Raw genomic sequence first — 25813 nt, 5'->3', positions numbered from 1 at the left:
TATATTTAATGCTTCAGTTTAAAAAATCCTATTCTGATTTATCTTTTTCATGTTCTCCTCCTGTCTCAAATCCTCCCTCTTCTCCTTCATCACATCCTAGTGCTGCATACCTGTTTTATAGCTCATAGGTTTACACTAGCCTATCAATCTGTAGACTATTGCAAGACTAGTTAACAACTAGAGGGCAGAATCAAACCCTGTACCCTGTTTATATAAGGTTAAGACCTTAACCATTACGCCAATCCTTCCCTGCACTACAATATTTTCACTTTTTAAAAACATGTCCTATTCTGAATCTCATCATCCTTCTCCTATGTAGGTACATTTTCTTCTTCAGTTATTGCACCCACAATCCTTTCCCTATCAATATTTTCAGATATATTATCCCCACATTGTCTTTCTTCTGAAATATTCTCTTTTTCTTCTAATGCTTCCTTTTCAAGTAAAGGACAGTCAAACGGGAAAAAGTCCAAACCCATTGATGTTTCCACTCTTATGCCTATAATTTATTTATGGTGTGTTCCCTACATGGACCACAATTTATTTTATTATAGTCCTGTACCAAACATTTCTTATCTATACAAATAATCACATTTTAGGCTGACCCCAATACCTCACTATTCCCACATTCCCATTCAGTTACATTTGAAACGTGCTGTATTTTTCGCTCATACACATCCAGTGTCACCTATACCTCCCACAACCTCATCCAAACATTTTACCAAATATGTTTAATCTCCTGTATCTTACTACCAATAAAAAGAAAAAGTTATCAAATTCCTCTGAGTCAGATGTAACGAATTTCACATTTTTCTTATTTGCAGTTCCAAGTTCTGAAAGATGTGCTTTCAATGCTGCAAATGAGTTCTTTTTCTCCACTTAAATTTTTCAAGAAAAATTTTTAAAATTAAGTCTGCTCCTAACTGCATTAATGATCTTATGTCCCATACTTTAAAAGTCAAAGTTAAAATAATAATGTCTATAACTTCACAACTGTTAATGTCTCTTCATTATTTTGATTCTTACAATAGGTCTTCTCTTCTGGTATTGTTTCCCTTCATCAGTTCTTATAAGTTCATAGGTAGGTACTAGGCTATTAGCCCTAGGGCCTATATAAGCCTAGCCAAAAAGGTACCCTGGCTTTCGCCACCCAAGAAAATTATTTTCCTGTGCCCCTGTCGAGCAGAGCCACAGAAGTGATCCCTAGGGTGAACTTCCTATTTCCCATCCAATCATCAAGATTTTTCTTGAACAGTGCTAATGAGGAGCTCTGTTTGACATAGGTAGTCTGTTCCAGAGTATGGGAAGTCTCTGGGACAGGAATCTATCCCTCCAGCATGTTCTGTTTATTGTGGTGACAAGGTTTAGGTCCCTGGAGCATGTAGCTCGGAGGGATTGAGATTTCTTTAAGTGGAGCATGTCCAACAGCTCTGGGTTTGACAAAGCTTTGTATGTTAGGTAGAGATCGCTTTTGAGTAGGCGAAATGCGACAAGAGTAAAGCTGGAGCTTTTTGAGACGGTCTGTTTGAGGTCAGTAATCCTCTTTGTGAGGTATTTCTGTGGCCTTTCCAGTTGTTGTAGATGTCTTGTGAGGTACATAACAAAAGGGGCGTTGTACTCTATAATGGGTCTTACAGCCTTTCAGCTTTAGGCACCTATTTCCTCTTTGGTTACCTTTTCTGCATTTTTTTATTTTACTGCTCGTCTCCCACCATGCTACTACAAGGGCATGCCTTTAAAAATTAGATACTCATCTGAAGCATATCCCCACTCTGCTGACACCACCTTCTGGTGATCCAGCTCCTTTTCCTGATTCATCTGGTAACACCTCCTCTTTTACCTCGCCCAGGACGCCATCTATCACAGGACTTCATCTTACTTCCTCATCAGCATTTAGCTGATATCAATCCATCAATACAGAAGCTTCCAGACCACTTATCTCCAACTGTGGAACAATCATCTCTCTTACAGAGTCTGCATGTGTTATTTCCCAAGTCTAATATTTCCTTATACGGCCTCCTTATTATGGCACAATTATAAAACCTTCTACTCGTGGTATAACACAATTACTATCCAACTTCTGTATACGTTCCTTGAACTCAACACAGGATCTATGAATGCAAGTTGAGAGTTCAATAACCCAAAAATCTGTCGAGCTTCATCCCATTTTATCATCTACTTTTATCGCTTGTTCTCAAAATCTTAGCTGCTGCTTTTTTTTTTATTCTCCAAAATTACCACCGCATTTTCTTCTTTTGTATTACTATATATTGAGCATAATCAACTATTATTTTCTCTAATTTCTTTAATACAAAGACTTGACTAATACTTTTACATACACATATATATAAAATTTATTATTTATTTAACATTTGTTGACCAGGAAAGTCTGACTAGGACAGAGCCTATTTTCAGCAGAGGCCTGGGGGAAACACTCCAGATGCACGTCTTTGGAATAATGGTCTTCACATTTCTTTCCTAGATCTGCCCAAACTCCCAAGGGGAATCCTGCTGTTACCACTGTGCCTACAATGTACATCTACCTGGGTATACATTCCATGCCCTGAACCAAACCAGTAGGAACTCTTTTTTTATCTACAGGCACATACAATATTGCCTGTTATGTGCATAACTGTTCTGGGTATTGGTTTTGTGCTTTCTTGCAGCAGTCACTTTTACAGACGTTTGTACGATTGCTTATATATACAGTGAACTAATTCTGACACTGCACTGCTTCCATGTGGCCTTTTCTACTTTTCTTTGGCTTTCTTTCACTCAGAACTTGACACACACATTTATTTTACATACTTGCTTAATGTGTGTTACACCCGGGGTATACAATGAGACTTTAGCTATAATTGCTGCTGTTGTCTGTGGAGGACAAATACTAAAGTACAGTTGTGTACCTACCATAAATGTAGATGTTCGAATGTATTCACTGTTGCAGTCATTACTCTTGGGTTATCCTGCTGGCAGGCTACCCGCAGTCGGCCTGAATTCCAAAGTCTTGGTCCAGCGTCGGTTGCTGTCACCTCTTCCCCAACGTCAGTGCGCCAGGGGTATAAAAGTTGCAACCAATGCCATTTTCTTCAGTTTTTCTTGCCCTAGATGTCAGGTGCCCCCTGATAGGAAGGCTGGAAAGATAAAATTATGGCAAAAAACATGTATATATTATTATAAACATTTCCTTCATCTACAAGCAAATACACCACATAGATTGTATAGAGTTGAGAAGTACAGAGAAGTCCCAGCAATGAAAAGGGGGATGGTGGGTGGGTAACCTGGACTGCAACAGTGAACACACTTGAACATCTACATTTATGGTAGGTACACAACTGTACTATGTTCATCGTGTTTCACTGTTGTAGTCATTACACTTGGCTAGAATCCCAAAGCTGAGGTTGGGCGGCTGGGTCTAAATTGGATTTGGGGAGGCTACCAGGCCCTGCAGAACTGCAGTGGCAAAGCCTGCTCTGTGTTTAGAGTATAGAGGTAAGTGGTAGTGCTTGGTGAAGGTGTGCAATAAGCTCCAGGTTGCAGCTTCTAAAATGTCTTTGGTTGGTACTCCTCTGAGAAAGGCTGCTGAAGTGGGTGCTGCTCTGGTAGAATGAGGCCTAATGCCCTTAGGCACCGATTTGCCATGTTGTGCATAACAGAAGCGGATGCAGTGGCCTATCCATTTTGAAATTGTCTGCTTTGTAATAGGCTTTCCTTGTGATCCTGCAGCATAGGCTACAAACAGTTGCTCAGTTTTTCTGAAAGCTTTTGTTGTGTCCAAGTAGAATCGTAGCTGTCTGTGTATATCCAAAGAGTGCAGAAGTCTCTCCCCTTTATTCTGGGGATTTGGGTAGAAAGTAGGTAAATGAATGGTTTGGTTCAAGGCCACACTGGAGACCACTTTTGGCATGAATGTTGGGTTTGTCCTCAGAGAGACCCTGTCCTGATGAAAAATGATGAAAGGTTCCACAGCCATTAATGCCTGTAACTCTGAGACTCTTCATGCTGAAGTTATTGCTAGGAGCAGGGCAGTTTTCCATGAAAAGAATTTTAGGTCAGCTGTGCTGGCTGGTTCAAAAGGGGGCAGTGTGAGTTTTTCTAAAACAAAATTGAGATCCCAAGTTGGTACTGGTGCTCTCCTTGGGGGTCTTATATTTTTTGCCCCTCTGAGGTACTGTCGTAGTAGAGGATGTGAAAAAATAGGAGGTTTCGTATTGTAATGAGCTGAAATGGCAGAGGCATGGATTTTAATTGATGAGAAAGATAGGCCTTTTTCCAGCATCTCAGTTAGGTATTGTAAAATCTGAAGAATATTAGGGACAAGTGGTTCGAGGCCTTGTGCCTGGTTCCAAGCACAGAATCTCTTCCATTTTTCTGCATAAGATTTCCTAGTGCTGGGCCTCCTGGCTTCTAAGATGACATCCATAACAGCTTTAGAGGGAGGTGCAGTATGAGTGGCTACATTATCTGCCATGCTGCCAGATTTAAGGTTCTGAGATGACTGTGCAGAATCTGATTGTTTTGTTGTGTTAGAAGATGAGGGATTTGAGGTACAGGCCAAGCTGGGCCTTGAGACAAGCTCTGTAGGATTGGGTACCAGTGCTGGCGTGGCCAGTCTGGGGCAACCAGGATCATTTTTGGCCTTTCTTGTCTGACTTTTAGGAGTACCTTGGTAAGGAGAAGCATCGGAGGGAAGGCATAGGCTGTCAGGCCTTTCCAGCTGAATGATAGAGCATCCACTTTCCATGCTTGAGAGTGATAAGTTCTTGTGCAGAATTTCTGTATTTGGTAATTGTGAGGGGAGGCAAAAAGATCTATGTCTGGGCATCCCCATTTCCTTGTATGCTGAACACCTGTGGATTTAGTTTCCATTCGTGAGGATCCATGAGATTTCTGCTTAGTTCGTCTGCCAGTATTTTTTTTTTGTTCCTGGCAGGAATTGTGCCTGCAGATGTACTTGATAGGTCAGTGCTGTGTTCCACAAAGTCATGGCTTGCCTGCATAGGGGGTAGGAATGTGTGCCCCCTTGCTTGTTTATGTACCACATAACTGTGGTATTGTCCATCTTTATTAATAGTTGTCCTGGATGTAGTAGATCCTTGAAAGCTGTCTGGGCATTCTGTACAGCTAGCATCTCTTTTTGATTGATGTGAAGATGCATTTGTTCCTTGGGCCACGTGACCTAAATACATTTTCCTGCCATATGTGCCCCCCCAGGCATAATCCGTTGCATCCATTGTTATTGTCTGCCTGACTGTGGGTAAAGTGAAAGGCTGTCCCTTGTTCTGGTGACAGGCCTGGGCCCACCATCGAAACTCCTGTTGTAGGCAGGGAATTAAAGTTATGATCGTCTCCAGGCTGTGACAATGCTGAGTCCAAACATTTTTTACATACCATTGTAGTTTCCTGATATGCAGTTTTGCGTATGGAATTAGTAGAATGCAGGATGCCATTAATCCCAGGGCCTGCAGAATTTTTCTTGCAGGGACCTGGATCTTTGTTGCCATCATTTGAAAGTAATGAGTCAGTTGTCTTTGTTTGTCTGGCGTGAGATAAGCCATCTGGGCAGTTGTATTTAAGCTTGCACCCAGGAATATTATCTCTTGAGAGGGAACTAGTTTTGATTTCTTTTTGTTTACTGTGTACCCTAGGCAAATTAGCAATCTTTTTACAAACGCCAGATGCTTTAGAAGAATGTCCTTGCTCTCTGCTTGAATAAGGCAGTCGTCCAAGTAGGGAAATATTTGAATTCCTTTTTGTCTGCAAAATGCAATTACTGGTGCCAGGCATTTCGTGAAGACCCTGGGTGCAGTAGATAAGCCAAAGGGCAGTGCAGAGAATTGGTAATGCATTGAGCCTGCTATGAATCTGAGGTATCTTCTGCAGGATTGTCTGATTGGGACATGCAGGTATGCCTCCTTGAGGTCCAAAGTAACTAGCCAAGCCTTCTTGCCCAGCATGGGCAGAAGTTGATATAATGTTAACATTTTGAATTTTGGAACATCCAGGAAAGTATTAAGGATTGACAGGTCCAGTATTGGTCTCCAGGCTTTGTTCTTTCTGGGTACTAAGAAAAGTCTTGAGTAAAATCCTTGTCCCTGTTCTTGCTGTGGAACTTTTTGAATAGCTCCCATGTCCATAAGAGCAGCAATCTGTTGTTGTGCCTCTGCCCATTGGTTTTGTGGAAGGTCTGGCATACCTTTTGGTTTTGGAAGCATGTGGAAGTGGAACCTGTAACCCTGAGAAACAATATTCAGTACCCAGTGGTCCTGGGTGATCATGTGCCAATTTTTTTGAGAAAAGTGCTAGTGTCAAAAGGTAAGTGCTTGGCATTTGCAGAGGGAAGTCATTGGGACCGTTTTCTATAAGGTTGTGATTTGTCTTCCCCTCCCTTGGGGGATGAAGCACCCCATTGTTTAGGTCAGTAGGAGCCTTGGGGCTGAGATCTGCCTCATGGGCGTCTGTATCTGCCTCTTTGTGGCCTGTCTGATACCGGAAAGGACCAATTTTTTGAAGGCCAGTTTCTGCTAAATCTAGGTGGTTGAACCTGCAAGAAATCTTTCACTGTCTGCATTGACTTTGCTTTATCCTCCATTTTCTTTAACACCTCTTCTGCCTTAACACCAAACAAAGTATCATGCTGTAATGGAGCATCCAATAATTTTACTTTAACATGGTCAGGTAAACTTTGTTCTTTCAGCCAAGCATGCCTTCGAATAACAGAGCCTGTAACTGCGGCTCTACAAGAAGCCTCTAATGAATCAAAACCACATTGCAGAGTATGCTTTCCCACTTGTTCAAGTGCATGCAATAAATCCTGCATTTCCTTACTGTCAGGACCTTCTGTAGTTGAAACCATTTTCTGTTTTAACAATGACATGAGGTACTGTGAAACTGACAGTTTAAAGCTCTTACAACTAAAGTAGAAGTGTAAACTTTTTCCCCTCATCTGTCCAGAGCTCTGGAATCCCTATCCGAGGGGACAGGATTTTTAGCAGTGGAAGCCTTAACCCCTTTTGGACCCTGAGAAATTGTTTCTGGGTCTGCAGCGGGGTTTTTGTAAAGAAATTTATGAGAGTCAGGGACTCTGTAGTACCTGTCTGGCTTGACTGGTGCAGGGGGGGGTAAAGAATCAGGAGACAGACTGGATTCAGAAAAAACATAATCAACAATATCGAGCACAGGGGAGATAGCCAGGGGCCTGTGCTGAGGCAATAAAAGGAAGTCTCTGAGCCTTTTCTTGGATTCTGAATAATCCTGGCTCGCCCAATGGAAATGCTCCCTCATGGTGTGCAGGGTTTCCCCAAAGGAGTAATCCTCAGGCGGAGAGGCTGAAGGTATGAACTCTTCTGCATCACAGTCCTCATAGGGAGGGAGATAGTATCCCTGATCAGAAGAGGAGTCACAGGAAATAGAAACCTGGTCAGAGGAATCATAATCAGTGTCTTGCCTAGGCCTTTTGTCAGGAGGGGGATGGGAACCCCTGATTAAAGTAATTAGATCTTCAGCCATTTTAAGCATCTGTTTCTTTGGCATGGATGACTGTTCTGGAGAATGCTGTACTTGTTTCCATGTCTTTAATGGCGTTTTTGACTTTGCCTTTGCTGTTGTAGTGGGCTTAATTGTAAGCTGTGAAGGTCTGAAAACACCCTCAGACGCCGATGTCTGCTCAGCAGCTCCGGACCCATCTGAGGGTATAGTTTACGTAGGCCCAATACCTTGAGTTTCCACAGGCCTCGGTGTCTCCACGTGGCTGTCGGTTACGGCCTGTGGCTGTGAGGTAGCGGGTGTCAGGGGCTGTGAAAGCGCCTCACTGAGAACTGGCGACTGGCCTAGAAGAGGCTTCATCGTTGGTTTTGGGCCTCGGATGCCTGTCCTTTTCTTTGTCTTTGCGTTTTTTTATAAATTCCGGTCGTCGGTTGTTCCGACGACATTATGTAATTAAACCTTTGGCCAAAATAATGTAGAGCAAAATCAAACAGACATTTAATAGTGCGTTTATTGAATCTAGCACAAAACCGACAACTAGTGATGTTGTGATCAGGGCCTAGGCAAGAATACAGTAAGAGTGAAAGTCCTTATGAGGCATTTGCTTCCCACAAGAAATACAATTATTAACTTTTACTGACATCGGTCTGGAGCAAGAAAAAGGTTCCCCAATGGGGTACTTAGCTTTATTGAAGACTTCGGTTCTGAAACTCAATTTTGAAAATCTCAGGAGTCGGCCGAATGGCACTTGCAAACTGCTTTTGCTTCGGGCACCATGTGGCAAGAAAGACTGAAGAAAATGGCGTCGGTTGCAACTTTTATACCCCTGGCGCACTGATGTCATGGAAGAGGCGACGGCAACTGACGCCGGACCAAGACTTTGGAACTCGGGCCGACTGCGGGTCGCCTGCCAGCAGGATAACCCAAGTGTAATGACTGCAACAATGAAACACGGTGATCAGTAACACTAACTCAAGCCAACTGTAAGAAAGAGGAAAAACTATTCACAATTCAGAGGAAAATGGTGTCAGCAGTGCTCATGTACTTACAAAGAGAAAAGCTAGCTACTCACAAGGTCAAAATTTATATGATCATAGGAGGTTACTAGGCTAATGACCTCAGAGCCTTACAAGTCTAGCCAAGTTTTACCCTCATTTCCACAATCAGCATCTATAACCCCTGTCCAAGAGGGACATAGATGGAACTCCTGGGGTGAATTCACGGTTACCTATTCAACCGTCCAAACTGTGTCTGAAGAGGGTCATTGAGGTGCTCTGCTTGACATGAAGTGGGAGTCTGTTCCAAAGGTGTGGTAACCTCTGGGAGACAAATCCATCCCCAGCAGATTCTTTTAAATGTCACATACCAGATTAACGCCATTAGAGCGAGCAACTCGTGTACCATTTAACTTATGGATATGCAGCATTTCCAATAAAGCAGGGTCAAAGACTGCCTTATATGCAAGGGAGAGATCGCCTCCGAGCAGTCTGTATGAAACAGAATAAAGTGACAGTGATTTCAAACAATCCTCATAGGACAGATGCTGAGGACCTTGAATTTTCCTTGTGAGGAACCTTTACGGTCTCTCCAACTGGGTCAGGTGCTTGCAAAGGTACATACCAAGAGAGGTATTGTACTCAATTACTGGCCTGATGAGGGAAGAGTACAGGGAGGTTACAACTTTTTTTTTTTTTCTGGAGGCACTGTCTTACTTATGAAATGAGCAATATAGAATGCCCTTGTTACCACTGTGTAGACATGGTAATCAAAGGTAAGACTGCTGTCAACCTGTGTGCCCAGGTCTCACCACTGAGTGCATACCTAGGCTGTTGTTACTGATGTGGCAGTTAGCAGGAACATCCCCCTCTAACCAAAAGGGATGATGATAAATTACTTTTTTGCAGTGGTACCAAAGTCATGGCCTTAAACTCACTCATTTGTTTGTGTAAGACCCTCATGTAGGGTGTTGACATTGTCTGGAGATTCTGTGACCACTCCCAGTTTGCAGTCATCAGCAAACTTTGTCTACCACAGACCTTGAATTTTAGCTTGCACTTCAGAAAAATAGATTACAAACAGTAGAGGTCCCAGGACTGATCCCTGTGGAACACCACTGGTTACAGGGTCTATTGTTGGAGGTGGATTCCCCTATTTTGACTATATGGGTACTATCAGTGATCCAGTTAGTGACCTATCTAATGATATACGGGTTGACACCTAGCTGGGTGAGTTTGACAATGATGCCTGAGAGGGGGATAGTGTCAGAAGCCTTGGTTAAGTCTAGGTAGGCTGTATACACAGATTTCCCCACATCAAGAGCCTTGTAAACTGTCTCGAAGAAGTCCACCAGGTTTAACAGGCATGATCTCCCTTTGACAAATCTAAACTGAGTCGGGTCAAGTGTTTGGAGATTACCAATATCTTTGTTGATGAGGTCCATGAAGATTCTCTCCATGGCCTTGCAGATAAGGCCAGCTAGGCTAATAGATCTATAGTCCATGGGGTCAGTGAAAGCACCACCTTTGTGCAAGGGGATAACGGTCATCTTTTTCCATTCAGCTGGGAGGAAGCCACTGCTTAGACTATAACTGAAAAGACTACCCAATGGCGTTGCTAATTCTTATTTGTGCCCATGTAGAATACAGCCTGGGATGTTATCAGGTTCCATGGATGCTGTGTTTTTGACCTTTGAGAGGGCATTCACAACAAGCTCTTTAGAGATACAAAGTAGAGGACAGGTGTTAAAGATGTCTTGGGGTAAGTGTGGCGGGGACAGGGGAGTGAAGTTTTCACAGAACCTGCCTGCTAACAGTTTAGCAATGTCCACAAGCTCAGTATATGTGGTATCATTAACTACCAGTTTTTCACAAACCTGGTCCTTTCCTTTTAGGTTATGGATGTAACTAAAGAATGCCTTATGGTTGCCCTTAGTTGAGGAAGCTAATTTGGATTTCTAGTTAGCTTTACAGGACTTCACAAGACGTCTTTTTGCTTGTTTAAACTGAGGAGGGAGTATTACCAGTTTAGGCCTTGCTCCCTCTTACTCTTGGACAGCAATTTCTTCCTCTTATTGTAAAGCCTGTAAATGTCAGTTGTCCACCAGACAAGTTTGCTCTACATTGAGGAGTTAGTTTTGGTCCTACCAGGTACGGTCGAGTCAATGCAGTTGTTCAGGTGTTTGTATAAAGCGTGTGTGGCATAGTTGTTAGTACCATCTGAGGAGGGAGGTGCAGTGCAGCTATTTATACTATCCTGTAAGAGGTAATAATCTGCTTTGGAGAAGTTCATTAGTTTAGGTGGTGCTGGGGTGGGTCAGGTGTGATAGTTTCTTCGAATGAGACTGATCTGTGGTCAAATCTCACAAGGGAAGATCTCACAGTGAGCGTGCTACAGAGGTCCTCCATATTGGTAAGCACCATAGACAGGATGCTGGCACCCCTTGTGGGGGTGCCAACTAGCTGGTCCAAGGAATTGGAGTTAATGAAGTTGAGGAACCTTTGGGCAAGTGAGTTTGCGCATGAGTAATTTCCCCAGTCAATGGATGGGTAGTTAAAGTTGCTCAAACCCATGGTGTTTGGATGTATCTTGACAGACTCAAGTAGATCTAAATAGCCATAGTGGGTGTCCTGATTCATGGAATGGGTCCCCTACCTGGCAATGACTAACAGTTAATTCCACCTTAAATATTTCCAAGGAATTATGCTTTCTAACCAATATGGAGGTGTATTTACCTTTAATGAATATTGATACACCGCCTCCTTTACTCTTCACACCTTCAATTTGTGGTCTAAACGTGTGGAAGGAAGTGTAGCCTGATATGGCTGGGCTGTTTTCCATAGCCATGAACAATGTCTCCCTGACTGCACAAATGTTTATGTCTTCCAAGGTGAGGACTGCTTTCACTGAATGCAGTTTCATGTTAAGACTCTTAGCATTTAGCAGCAAAACCCTGAGGTTGTTTTTAGAGTTTTTATGTTGGGAATTTTATCCTTGAGACACTGCCTAAAAAGGCAGTATAGGGGTGGAAAGAGCACTGGCCAGTAGCTGAAATCCTAGGGGTGACAGATGAAGATCATTGGTGGCAAGTATCGAGTTTTGTCGATCATGTTCATCCCAGGCTGACAGATACTGCATCCCCTTGGAATGACACCAGAAACTAAGCCACTTACTGAAGTCAATCATTTTCTGTTTGTGTTGAGGCATCTTCCTAGGTGAAGGTAAAATGCTGCTTAAAGCTAGGGACACACCAATCTGAGAAACACAATGCAAGAGCTCAATCATGTCTCTCTTCATATAGTCCAGAGACATACATCTCAAGTTGTTCACACCAACACGGACTATGACGGAGTCATCACAGTACCTGTTGTTGAGACACTTGAGTGCATGTGTAATATGGTGGATCCTGGCACCTCACAGACAGTTGACCATGACCTATTCCTTATACAGCCTGGTGAGAGGGACATCTGTGTCTCCCAATGGAATCACCTATAACGAATATGTTTGGCTTTGTGTTTTGCCTTAACGGCTTGACAGGTGAAACACTGGCTATTATGTTGATTGTATTCTGCAGAGGAAGTACATGTAGTATGCTTGTGTTTGGGAGGTCTCTGGTGTTTAGGTATGTTTCTGGCGAGGACCTCCGCATATGTAGGTATGTGTGATGTGGGTTTGGATTGAGTAGGAGGTAAAGTGTGCATGCTGATGACCCACTAATCGTCATATGTACTGACTGGTGTTTAAGTGCATGGATTCAATGTTCTTAATGTAGCTGCATCTCTCACATGAGTTTGTGTGATCTAATAAGCCTGGAGAGGAAGTAAACACCAGAAAGGATGAGAAAGACAAAAAAAAGAGCAATTTCCACTTATCAACAGACTGATGCTTCAGTGAATGCGCTGGACTCTGATGAGGGGCAAACAAGATCTAAGGAGATTCAGATGGGCAGAATATTATGGGAGAAGAGGTGGAGCTTCAGAGTTGAAGATTCTGAAGTGCCAGTCTCAGATTCAACTGGAGTCTATGACCACAGAATGAAGGCAGATAGAAAATACAACATCAGATCTACTAAGTGTTCTTAACTCTGTACTGTCGCTTTGATAGACTACTGTGATTTGTGTGATGCAACACTCGGTGTGTGGAATAAAACTGAAAATATCACATGGCCATCATCTGTTGACCCAGCAGACTTCAGATTGAAATCAGGCACTGTCTGTGCTGTATTTCTGGTGAAAAAGTTGTCTATCAAATGTGAAAGTGTTGCATTTTTTGTATGCAACTTCAGCCCACTTGTAGTGCACAAGGTACTTATAAATGTAAGTTCTTGACGAAGGGTTCTGATGTAGAGGGGAACATGGCAACAACTTCCAGATTGCAGGAGTGAGAAAACATAGATATCCAGATATAACGGGTTCATGGCATAGATATCTGAAAAGTAAATGCCAAACAGAAGAGATCTCAGAACTGAGCTCTAGGTGACACCACTTGTCATCTCCTTACTCTGTGATTGGACATATGCAAACTGCAATGTGTGGGAGTCCTATCTTTCTCCCAGTTCATATCCATATTTCTACACCGTGACTGATTTTTACAACTTACGTTTACTAATTATGCTAATATGTACGATGGTGTCAAAATGCCATGGTCGGGTTAGGTTATGCCACATAGACAGCATGACCACTGTCAACAGCCACTTCTTACCTTTTGGAAGAGAGTAACCAAACATTCATTAAAACGCAACCTACCCTTAACTAATACAAACTGATGCGAGACTACTTGATATGATTTTTCATACTGCGGTTTATTACAACATGCTGCATGGCTTTGCAGATGAGACATCAGGCTGATGGTCCTGCAATTCCTATGGCTGGTGTTAGGGTAACCCGTATGGACTGGTGTCTGTACTGATTACATGCTAAACTTCTGAGGTACAGGGCAAACAGTTTGATAGTGGGTCTGCCAGGGGTTTAGTAGGGTTTTGTACTGTTTTTTCAAACAGGCAGGCATACCGTCAGATGCATCAAAATTCCATTTTTGAGTTGGAAAGCACCACCGGTAAATATTCTTTATTAATGACAATGGGTCTGAATGTTTCAGGGATATGCAGACTTTAGTTCATAGGTGTTTACTAGGCTAACGACCACAAAGGCCTTCTTAAGCCTAGCCAGGCATACCAAATCTCTGACGAGTTCTGGTACCCCTGATAAGTGTAAGCAGGGGCTTGGGAGGTGAAACATTTACAAGCAGGGGTCTGGGAGATGAACCATTTACAGGCTGCCTGTGTCCATTAGAAATGTAAGAGCCAAAACAGGAGTGAATGTTCTGTACTCCAATTGTCAAAGTTAAGCTTGAATTAAGTTAGGGAGGAACTCTGCTTCACTTGGATGGGGTGTCTGCTCCAGAGAAAGAGTAGTCTCTGGGAAACATCTCTCTCTCTCCACTGGGTCCTATTTATATCACAGGCAAGGTTTAAGACTTCAGAACAGGTAATTGTTTGTTTTGCAGATATGCAGGAGGGGTCCATCAGAGTGAGCTCTGACAATGCCTTGTAGGCTAGACATAGATCTCCCCTCAACAGCCTGTAAGAGACAGAATACAGGAACACGGCTTTGAGGTGGTCTGCACAGAACATGTTGCCAACGCCTGTATTTCTTTTTTATAAGGAACCTCTGTGGACGTTCCAGTTGTTGGATATGTGTGGTTAGGTACATACCAAAGAGGGCATTGTACTCAATGATAGAGCTAATGAATGCCAAATACAGGGGAACAATGACTTCCTTGAAACTAGATGCCACATCTTTGTTTATATATTACACAACATAGAAAGATTTCCTCACTACTGCGGACACGTGGTGGTCAAAGGTTAGATTACTGTCTATGTATGTCCCCAAGTCCCGGACTACTGGGTCAACATTTACAGGTGTTATGTCAAATAGATGACTTCCATAAGGATATGCTTTTTTTGGCATTCGTTTTTAGTCTATGGCTCTGACACCAGTTGTTTGTCTGTGTCAGACCTTCCTGGAGAACATTTGTTGGTGGGTGATTCACTGACAGCTTCTAATTTGCAATCTGCAGGTTTAGTCAGCCAGAGGCCACTGACATTGGCCTTGACTTCAGTGAAGTAAACACCAAAAAAAAAAGCAGTCCCAGGACTGATCCCTGAGAGATTCCACTTGTGACTGGCCTCTTTGTAAAGGTGGACTTCCAGTTCCACCTTCCTGGGTTCTGAGAGCCAGTTGGCTACCACTGGGTGACATAAGGGTTTGTACCCAACCTTTTAAGTTTGCCAACAATGCCCATATGGAGCATTGTGTCAAATATCTTGGCCAGGTTAAGGTAGGCAGAGTGAACCATTCTGCCCTCATCCATTGCTATGGTGACCTTCTTAAAAAGGTCCACCAGGTTGAGTAGGTATGACCTGTCCTAGATGAAATCAAGTGCAGGAAAGCTAGCAGTGAATGTGTGTGTACTATGCTGGCAATCTAATTAAAACTAGTGAAAGAATGAACAGGAGTTATTGCCTACACATTGCAAAACTTTGTAGCCTTAAAGTATTGTGTAAGAACTTCCCATAACCTTAGATGTCCTTCTCTTCTGCCTAGCCTGTAATCAATAATTGTCTGATCAGTGCTCTATCCTGTTAAATAAACTTAAAATAAAAAAGTAAGTCTAAGGCACAATCCTAACTGAATCTAAAGAAGTCTACAAGGATGGAAGCACTTTCTCCAATATATCATATACCTCAAATCATTCCTTTTATGTAAAACTACTGCATGTAATGTAACTGAACTATTTAAAACTGTCACATACATGTACTTCTATGTTCCAGTTCACCAGAGTGGTTTTGTACAAATTTTCCCTACTATGGGCTATCTGTTGCTCTTTAATAAATATACGGATATCATTACGTTGTCCTTCACCTTACTGAGTTGTGGTATTGAAAACTTCCAAGTCTTCTTTTATGCTAGTATACGAGTACTATGCATCACTGTGCTATAAACTACACACAATTCCCTGTCTGTGTTCAATTTAGTACACTACAGAAAAGAGACCATTGTGGCCCAGTCCACCTGACTGGCAAACAAAGATGTTCAGCAGCAGCTTGGAGTAAACTATTAAGAGTTTCCCAAAACAGGTTCAGGTTTGGAAGAGAAATACCTACAAACTTTAGGAGCTGCTGCCAGTTAAGGTAAAACTGTAGAGCTCACTCTTCAAATGGACACAAGCTCATGTCTAACAACCTAGCTGTTTCAGGAATGCTTTGCCAAAAACTGCAGACGTTATTTCCACTTTCTTGGAGGTTCAGCACACACAACCTACATTTTCCACTTCACAGAGTATCTACAGTGCTCACTATCATAGTTTGTCAGTGTGTCACACTTTTTCCAGGGGGCCGGAAAATAACATTCTTGCAGATCTTAATCAAGATGAAAACAGAGTTTACTACGAGTTGATGGTACATAAAGTGGACACAAAAATATTCTGTGTAGTCCTGCTGTGCTAGCTTGTGCCAAATGTACTAAAAGTGGACACAAACTCCATCACACAATTTGACCATATTAGTACAGCTGAAGTCTTTGATCTCTATCCCAGAAAATATCCACTAGGGTTTAGAGATTTTGAATTGGAAAATCCATAGTTTGTTATCCTAATGGATTGGGAAAGGAGACACCAGAGTTATGGTGCAAGAAAAGTACAGTTGTGTAACTTGCACTTACTGTAACAGTAGATATTAGAATCATCCCCGCTGCAGTAACATTTGGCTATATGGATTTTATCCTGCCCAGGATAAAACTGTCCAACGTCATGAAGCTTTGGGGTCCTTCCCATACTTACACTTGAAATGATGATTGGCTAGCCCCTTGCAGGAAAATCAGCAGTCAAAATGTAGACAGTTTTAGGACTTTTTGCATACACAGAACGAAAACAGGTTTCTCATCCTGAACCTCTAAAAGATATACCCAGTAACAAATAACTTTATATCCCAACAACTAACTACATACAGAAGCGTATGTGGCTTTTGCAAAAGTGAGGAATTTGAACATTGTACTCTTATGGCAAGTGAAATTTTCAGATATATACTATGTACATCATTCTCACTGCTGCAGTAGACATTGGCTGCATGGATTGAATACCAGAACCTATCCAACCTAGGAGGAGGATAAGAGTCCAGGAAACCCTAAAGAATGGTCTTGAAGCCAGTCCTGGACTGGGAAAAAGAATCCAGTTTGTAATGCTTTGTAAAGGTATATACAGAGGACCATGTAACTGCCTCTAGGATGCTTCTACAGTCCACACCTTTCCAGTCTGTCATTATAGAATCCAAATTCTCTAGTAGAATGTATCTTGATACCAAATGATTTGCCGTGGTGGGAATAACAAAAAGCAGTAGCTGAGGACAGCCATGTGAAAACAGTTCTGCTTTTATAAAGGTTACCCTTTATTTGTCCCATGATAAGAAATAAACAGCTCATTTACTTTTCGAAAGAACTTACTATGCCAAGACAAAAACAGGTCGCCAAATACAATTATGCTACATAACGATGTAGAAAAAAAAAATAGAAAACATCTATACACATTTCTTTCACACATTCTCAACTGTATAAATACCCCCTTACACAATGACAGTCCAAAATAACACTTCCTAGATAAACAAATAAGTTTTTCACACGGAACAGTTTTTCTTCAGAAAAACAATTCAGTGGAATTTTTTTTTTCCCCCTAAAGGAAACTTATCAGCCTGGACCTGAAGAAAGCCTAGCTGAACAGCAGCACAACTTCCAGAAGGTTCACACTTCAACATGAAAGCTCTGAAGCTTTCTGGGGTTCTAACAAACATTTATATGGAGCTCTACTGGAGTTCCTGGCAGCTAGAACATGCGGAAGGGCACCCTTAAGCTTTGAAATGCTGACCATTAGGTCATACCCTTGGCAGGATACAACCCAAATAGCACAGGCTACTGCAACAAGGATCCACTACTACAAACCGGGCACAGCAGGCTGCAGTATACACATGTTAAGGTACTGCTCTTCCTGCAGTCAGACTGGTCATTGCCAATGGCATGTCTGTTAAAAAAGCAAATGTACTCCTCTGACAAATACACTAAAACCTGAGCTTGTTTAAATGACATATGTTAAGCTTACACCGCTGAACTTAATGCAGACAATATGACAAAGTATGCAATTCATAATGTGTAGACTCACTTTAGTACCAGGAGGAAGTCCTTCTAATTGTTTAGGTTTTCTGAAGGTTCTGTGGTGCTGGGTCTTGTGATCCATTTTTTCTTTGCATGTCAAAAACTGCAACCTGCATTTAGTGCAACGATATATCCCCTTCTTCTATGAAAAATAAAGATAATCAGCACTCTGTCTAATCTAGCAAAAACAGTTCAAATTAATTTTTACTTAGATGGCTTCTAATGTACAAGCTCCACAAAACTTTATTGTTCATGAAAACATACCTTCAGTAAAGACATTTGACCATGTACTTAACCGATCATAATTAAGAAAATGCATGCAATACCAATAAATGCAATGAACTCCACAACGACCTACCTGATGTCTCATATAATGCTGCATGAATGGTGTTCCACTTTTTATAACTTTAAGGCAAAATGGGCAGAGCAAATTCTTGGTGTTTTCATGCGCTGTTCTAAAATGATTCTCAACATCAGAAAATATTGATGACCGATAGTTGCAAACCTAAAGGAAATTAGGAAAAACCTCTTATTTGCCAGGTTAACACATTTTTTGTCCAACAAACAAACAAACAAACAAAAAAAAAAAAAAATAGGAGCTACACAACAATATGTGCTACCTGGCAAACATACGGCATCTCCCCTGGCTTGTGACAATCTTTCATGTGTTGTAAAAGCACTTGTTCTGTTTCAAAATTCAACTCGCAGATCTTGCATGTAGCTACAATGCAAAAAATGAAATCAATCAATAAAAAGTATATTTATATAAAATATTTCATTCTTATAGTATTCACCTTTAAAGCTTCCCCAACTTAAGTGAACAAAACTTAACACGTCTTTTACAGATGACCAGTAAGAACAGCAGCATACAAACATTCCCCACCTCTCATATAAATATTTAAAAAAGTATATATATATATATATATATATATATATATATATATATATCTATATATATATATATATATATATATATATATATATATATATATATATCTCTAGGACTATCTAGCGAACGCCCATTTAACGAAAGTGCTTTTCACCGAAAAAAAGCACCTTCACTAAAGTGTACAAAAATAAAAACATCCATAGAACTCATGTTTACGGGGGGGGGGGGGGGGGTCTGCAAAGCTATGGAAAGAATCATTATGGAACTCATAAACAGAGACATAGGGGACCTACAGACACTTGACCCTACCCAGTTCGGCTTTGTAAAGGGCAGATCCTGCCTTTTGAACCTGGTTGACTTTTTCGAAACAGTCACTAGAGCCATTGATGAGGGCAAAGCAGTCCATACAGCCTACCTGGACTTGGCTAAGGCCTTCGACACAATACCCCACTCAGGCATCATAGATAAGCTCAACAGCTTAAACGTAAACCCTTATGTCACTAGATGGGTTGCAAACAGGCTAAGGGACAGAACCCATAAAGTTAAAATTGCTGGAGCAATGTCAGACTCAAAGCCAGTCACAAGTGGTGTCCCACGGGGATCTGTCCTGGGACCCCTCTTGTTCGGCATTTATTTCTCAGATGTTAAAGCAAACATGGGAGGGTTGTGGCTGACAAAGTTCGCAGATGACTGCAGACTAGGTTCCATAGTCGATACACCAGCGGACACATACATCCTACAAAAAGGCCTCACAGAAACAGACAACTGGTGCCGGAGTCACGGCCTTAAACTAAATGCCAAACAATGTATGGTCATCCCCTTTGGGAAAAACAAAGTACCCACAAATTATCACATAGACAGCAACCCACTGAGAACGGAAAAAGTAATCAGAGACCTAGGGACCCAAGTCGACAGTGACCGCTCATTTGACACCCACGTTGCCAAAGTGGTTAGAAAAACATTCTATCTTGCACACCTCATCATGAAGGGATTCACATCCAGATCCAAGGATGTCATTGTACCCCTATACTCCTCCATCATCAGACCCATGATTGAGTACAATGCCCCATTTGGTATGTACCTCACCCGGCATTTGCAACAGCTGGAGAGACCACAAAAGTACCTCACCAAGAGGATCAAGGGTCTCCAACTTTTAGTTATGTACTTACCATAACTTTAGATGTATGGGATCCATCTCGCCTACATTCTGTACTGATGGGTTCGGAGCCGATCCTCGGCTCCGACTCGGCACGCTATACTAAAGAACAAAGTCTCTTATTGGCTGAGCTATCCCCACATCCCAGGATGCACCACCACTGCTTCCCCAGATCTTGTTTGTCCGCACACATGCACACACACATAGACTGTTGATATAATATTGCCAGGTGTTTCCAGATGAAACAGCTAAACTTGAACCGTCCGGTCTCTTCTGATCTCCAAGGCAGGGGGAAGGAGGGTGGGTTATTAGGAATGTAGGTGAGATGGATCCCATACATCTAAAGTTATGGTAAGTACATAACTAAAAGATGTTAAGTGATCCTATCTCGCCTACATTCTGTACTGATGGGACAGCATCCCTAGCACCTGATTCCTGGGTGGCTCACTGGAAAACACTCCTGAGAACTGTGGAACCGAAGGAAGCTCACCCCCGAGATGCCACGTCCAATTTGTAATGAGAAATGAAGGTGTGAGGAGAAGACCACGTAGCCGCAGCACAAATGTCATGTAATGGCAAGCTTAGAATGAAAAGCTGCCGAAGTAGCCATAGCCCTGGTAGAATGAGCTTTCACTGTAGTTGTAAGCTCTTTATTAGAAATAAAGTAAGTATGACTGATACAGTCTCTGATCCACTTGGCAATAGTGACTTTCGCGACGGCTTTGCCCAATTTATTGTCTGAAAAGGACACAAACAACTGATCTGTTTTCCTTGTTTGGTGCATCCTATCCAAATAGAAGCGCAATTGTCTGTGAACATCCAAGGTGTGAAAGATGTATTCCGCTCTATTCGAGTACTTCGGGAAGAAAACTGGAAGTTCCAAAGACTGTTGCAGACAAAAACTAGAACAAACCTTAGGAACAAAGGATGGATTCGGTCTGAGGGATACTCTATCCTTATGAAAAAACAGGTATGGTGGTTTGACACATAGGGCTTGAAGTTCCGAAACTCTTCTGGCTGATGTAATTGCAACTAAGAATGCAGTCTTCCAAGAAAGAAATTTCAAGTCACAAGTTGCTGCCGGCTCAAAGGGGGAAGAGGTCAAAGCACGTAACACAACATTAAGGTCCCACGGTGGAGCGGGATGAGATATCAGGGGCCGAAGTAGCCCAGCACCTTTCATGAAGGCTTTACACAACTTGTTGCTCATCAAAGGTGGTTCTATGTTCTCATGAAAATTGGAAATAGCTGCCAATTGAACCTAGATGGTAGAGACCGAAGAAAGTACAGTTTTGTACCTACCATAAATGTAGATGTCCGATAGGTATGCATCTGCAGTCATAACATATGGGTTGTCCTGCCTCAGGCAGCCCTTCGGTCGGCCGGATTCCAAAGTCTGGGTCTGGCCTCGGCTGATGTCGCACTTTCCCCGACGTCAGAGCATCTGGGGTATAAAAGCATCAGCCGATGCCATTTTCCTCAGTTTTTCTTGCCCCAGATGCCAGGTGCCCTCTAGGAAGGCTAAATTTGGGTAAATGCTGAAAATTTCCAAACATTTGCAAATTATATACATGTATAAACAAACAAATACACCATAATAGATTCCCCCAGCTAGCTGAAAGAGGGGTAAGCACCCTAGGAATACCACAGAGGGGAAGGAGGGAGGGTAATCCTGACTGCAGATGCATACCTATCGGACATCTACATTTATGGTAGGTAAAAACTGTACTATGTCCTTCAAGGATGCATCTGCAGTCATAACATATGGGTAGAATACCATAGCCAATCTGGGGGAGGAGGTACTAAGAGAAGGATGGTGTAGTTAAGATCCCCTGCAGCACTGCAGTTGCAAACCCTGCTCGGGATCTGGAGTATAAAGGTAGATTGTAATGCTTGGCAAATGTATGCACGGAGCTCCAAGTAGCAGCTTCTAAAATGTCCTTGGTAGCCACCCCTCGAAGGAAAGCTGTAGTGGTGGCTGTGGCCCTTGTGGAGTGAGGCCTGATATTTTCAGGAACCGTCTTTCCATGAAAGTCGTGACAAAAGCGAATGTAATTTCCTATCCATTTTGAAACTGTCTGTTTGGAAATTGCTCTTCCTTGCACCCCAGTTGCATATGCTACAAAAAGTTGGTCAGTTTTTCTGCTAGTTTTTGTTCTGTCCAAATAGTAGCATAGTTGTCTGTGTATATCCAGGGTGTGCAAAAGTTTTTCCCCTTTGTTCTGTGGGTTAGGGAAGAACGTAGGCAGGTGAATAGCTTGGTTCAAGGATACCCTAGATACCACCTTTGGCATGAAAGTAGGATTGGTTCTTAGTGACACTCTATCCTGGTGAAAAATATCGCCATTAATGCTTGTAACTCAGATACTCTTCTTGCTGAAGTGATTGCCAGAAGGAATGCAGTTTTCCAAGATAAAAACTGTAGGTCTGTTGATGCTGCTGGTTCAAAAGGAGGTAGTGTCAGTTTTTCCAGCACAAAATTGAGATCCCATGCAGGTAGAGGGGGTCTTCTTGGAGGTTTAACATTTTTGATCCCTCTCAAAAATTGCCTGAGAAGAGGGTGCGAGAAGATAGGTGGATCCATATTATATTCTGCTGAAATTGCTGAAGCATGAATCTTAATGGAAGAATAAGACAGGCCATTGTGGAACAATTCTGCTAAGTATTCTAGGATGTGTGCTAAGTTTGCCACTGTGACATCTGTGCCCTTTGATGTGCTCCAAATGAGAAATCTCTTCCATTTAGCTGAGTATGTCTTCCTTGTGGAAGGTCTGCGAGCCTCCAGGATAATGTCCTTCACCCTCTGAGATAAAACAGTTTTGTTGGGATTTAAGGAATTTTCCAGGCAGTTAACTGCAGTGTTTTCAAGTTGGGATGCAGGGTCTTGAAACTGTTCTGCGTTAGAAGAAGAGGCCATAGGGGAAGAGGCCATGGATTTGCCTGAGACATGCTTCTCAATAGTGGGTACCAGTGTTGTCTTGGCCAGTCCGGAGCTATGAGAATCACGTTTGGCTGTTCCTCCCTGATCTTCAGTAGAACCTTGTACATCAATGGTAGAGGTGGAAAGGCATATACTGTTAGGGCATTCCAGCTGAAAGAGAGAGTCCACCCTCCATGCTTGTGGGTGGTATGTCCTTGAGCAGAATGTCTTTAGTTGGTGGTTGATTAGGGAGGCGAACAGATCTATCTCCGGCATTCCCCATGTCCTTGTAATGAGTTTGAAGATGTCTGGATGCAGCATCCATTCGTGTGCATCCATGGTAGTTCTGCTTAAGCTGTCTGCTAGTGCATTTTCTTTTCCTGGTACGAATTTGGCCTGCAGCTGGATATTGAGATTCAGGCATAGATTCCACAGATTCATAGCCATCCGGCATAGAGGGTAGGAATGTGTGCCTCCCTGTTTGTTTATGTACCACATGACCATGGTGTTGTCTGTCCTTATTAACAGATGCCCTTGTTGGAGGAAGGGCCTGAATGCCTCGATTGCATGCCTCACTGCCAGCATTTCCATTTGGTTTATGTGCATGCTTAGCTGCCCTTGCAGCCATAGGCCTTGGATACGTTTGTCCTCCATGTGTGCTCCCCATCCTCAGTCTGAGGCGTCCGTGGTGATGGTCTGCCTTGTTTTTGGTTTGTTGAAAGGCAACCCTCTGTTGGACTGGCAGGCCTGAGCCCACCACAGGAATTCCTTTTGAAGGCATGGAATGATTGGTATCATGGTTTCTAGACTGTGACTGTGTTGAGACCATACACTCCTTAGGTACCATTGTAATTTCCTCATATGCAGCCTGGCATGTGGAATTAAAATTATGCAGGATGCCATGTAACCCAGGGCCTGCAGGACTTTCCTTGTAGTAAGCTGAGTTTGTCTTGTCAGAGTCATGAAGTAATCTGGAAGTTGTTTTTGTTTTTCTTCTGTGAGAAAAGCCATCTGGGTGATTGTGTCCAGATCCGCACCCAAAAAGGTTATCCTTTGGGATGGTACTAGTCTTGACTTTTGGATGTTGACTGTGTATCCCAAGGTCTGTAGCAGGTGTATGGCATAGGCCAAGTACTTTAACAATTTTTTCTTGTTGTCCGCTTGTATTAGGCAGTCGTCCAGGTATGGATAAATTTGAATTCCCTGAAGTCTGCAATGTGCAATTACTGATGCCAGGCATTTCGTGAATACTCTGGGCGCAGTAGATAAGCCAAAGGGCAATGCTGAGAATTGATAATGCTCTGATCCTGCAAGACATCTGAGGTGTCTTCTGCAATCTGGTCGGATAGGGACGTGCAGGTATGCCTCCTTGAGATCTAGAGTCACCAGCCAAGACTCCTTGCCCAGCATGGGAAGAAGTTGCTGTAGGGTCAGCATTTTGAATTTTGGCACAATGAGAAGTGGTCAGTGAGGACAGGTCGAGAATAGGCCTCCATTGGTTTTCTTTTCTTGGTACAAGGAATAGTCTGGAGTAAAATCCTTGGCCTTGTTCTGTACATGGTACCCTTTCTATAGCTTTCATCTGAAGTAAATTGCTGATTTGTCTTAAAGCCTCTGCCTTCTGGTTTGGTGGAAGGTTTGGCATTCCGCTTCTTTTTGGCAAAGTGTGGAAGTGAAACCTGTATCCTTTGTCTATTATTTGCAATGTCCATGTATCCTTTGTAATGCAATGCCAGTTTTTTGAGAATAAACCCAGCTTTCTGCCCAAAGGCGCTTCCAGTTGATCCCTGGTAGGCGGAATCAGAGTCAAGTCATTGGGTCTGTCCTGTAGTAGTGGTTGTAGTTGTAGCTGTTGCACTACTCCTCTGGTTGACAGGCTGCCACTGACGGCCTCTGTAGGAGCCCTTCGATTGACCTCTGTCTCTAGGGCGCCTGTTCCTGCCTCTCTGTGCTCTGGACGAGTCTGGAAAGGACCAATTCTTTGTAGGCCAGTTTCTGCTGAACCTCGGTGGTTGAACTTGCAGGAAATCTTTTACTGTTTGCACAGATTTTGCTTTTTCTTCCACCTTTTTTAGAATCTCCTGTGCAGGGGAGCCAAATAAATTTTGTTTCTCCATTGGAGCATCGAGGAGTTTAGCTTTGACATGGTCTGGCAAAGATTGCTCCTTTAGCCAGGCATGCCTACGAATAACTGCCCCAGTCACAGCTGACCTAAATGAAGCCTCCAGTGCATCATAGCCACATTTTAAAAAATGATTACTAACCTGTTGTGAGTTATGTACCAAATCCTGAAGGGACATGCGGTCTAAGGGTTCAGGAGAAGAAAGTTTCTTATTCAGTTGATCTAACAAAAATTCTTGGTACTGTATCATATGGAATTGACAGTTTAATGCCCTGGCAGAAAGAGTAGCAGATGTATAAACATTTTTCCCCATCTCTCTAAAGCTCTAGACTCTCTTTCAGAGGGTAGGGGATTTTTGGCAGTAGTGGCTGCAACCCCTTTAGGGCCCTGAAAAATAGTTTCTGGGTCTGCAGCATGGGCTTTATACAGATGGAAATGAGAATCCGGGACCCTGTAATATCTGTCAGGTTTGGCAGGGGCCGGAGGAAGAGAATCAGGGGCTGTACTGACATCATTGTACACATCATCAATTACAGTTAGAACAGGAGGTATAGCTAAGGGCCTATGCTGAGGTAAATGCAAAAAGGTCCTTAATCTTTTTCTAGAATCAGAGAAATCCTGACCTTGCCATTGAAAGTGCTCTCTCATGGAGTGTAAAGTCTCCCCAAAGGAAAATTCTTCAGGAGGGGAGGCCGAAGGGATAGATTCCTCTGCATCTGAATCCTCATAAGGCGAGTAGGCCCCTTCCTGGTGGTCTGACAAATCAGATCCATCTGTGGAGTAATCTGAGGAGTGAGGTTCAGAGGGGTCAGTCCTGGGCCTTTTGTCTGGAGGAGGTTGAGAGGCCCTGTCTGGGTGAGGTTGTGAACCCCTAATTAAGGAGATAAGGTCCTCAGCAAGGTTGAGGATCTGTGAACTAGATGAAGGTCTCTGGGCTGTAGATTTGGCAGGCAAAGCTTTTGAAAGTTTGGCAGCTTTAGCCCTGGAGAAGGCCTTAATAGACATAGAAGCTGGGGACCTGGCTGCCCCACGTGCAGGGGTAGAA

At 42.7% G+C, this 25813-nt stretch overlaps 1 protein-coding gene across 5 annotated transcripts in view; it reads right to left on the bottom strand.

Moving 5' to 3' along the window:
• The window catches only part of ZNF280D (zinc finger protein 280D), a 3097091-nt gene that overhangs the window by 1392709 nt on the left and 1678569 nt on the right, over nucleotides 1-25813 (bottom strand). For 4 of the 5 annotated variants that reach the window (XM_044078966.1, XM_044078970.1, XM_044078969.1 and 1 more), the window contains 3 exons: nucleotides 18302-18402; nucleotides 18040-18186; nucleotides 17689-17823 (listed from right to left, as the gene is read on the bottom strand). In XM_044078966.1, the coding sequence (XP_043934901.1) occupies nucleotides 17689-17823; nucleotides 18040-18186; nucleotides 18302-18402 (383 nt within the window). The remainder of the gene's footprint in view (nucleotides 1-17688; nucleotides 17824-18039; nucleotides 18187-18301; nucleotides 18403-25813) is intronic. The other variant, XM_044078968.1, reaches the window with a different exon arrangement.

This window comes from Protopterus annectens, chromosome 7.part1 (assembly GCF_019279795.1).
Source record: "Protopterus annectens isolate FY-2018-M chromosome 7.part1, PAN1.0, whole genome shotgun sequence".
In the NCBI taxonomy this organism is placed as follows: domain Eukaryota; kingdom Metazoa; phylum Chordata; order Ceratodontiformes; family Protopteridae; genus Protopterus; species Protopterus annectens.
This window is presented reverse-complemented; position numbering and strand designations above follow the sequence as displayed.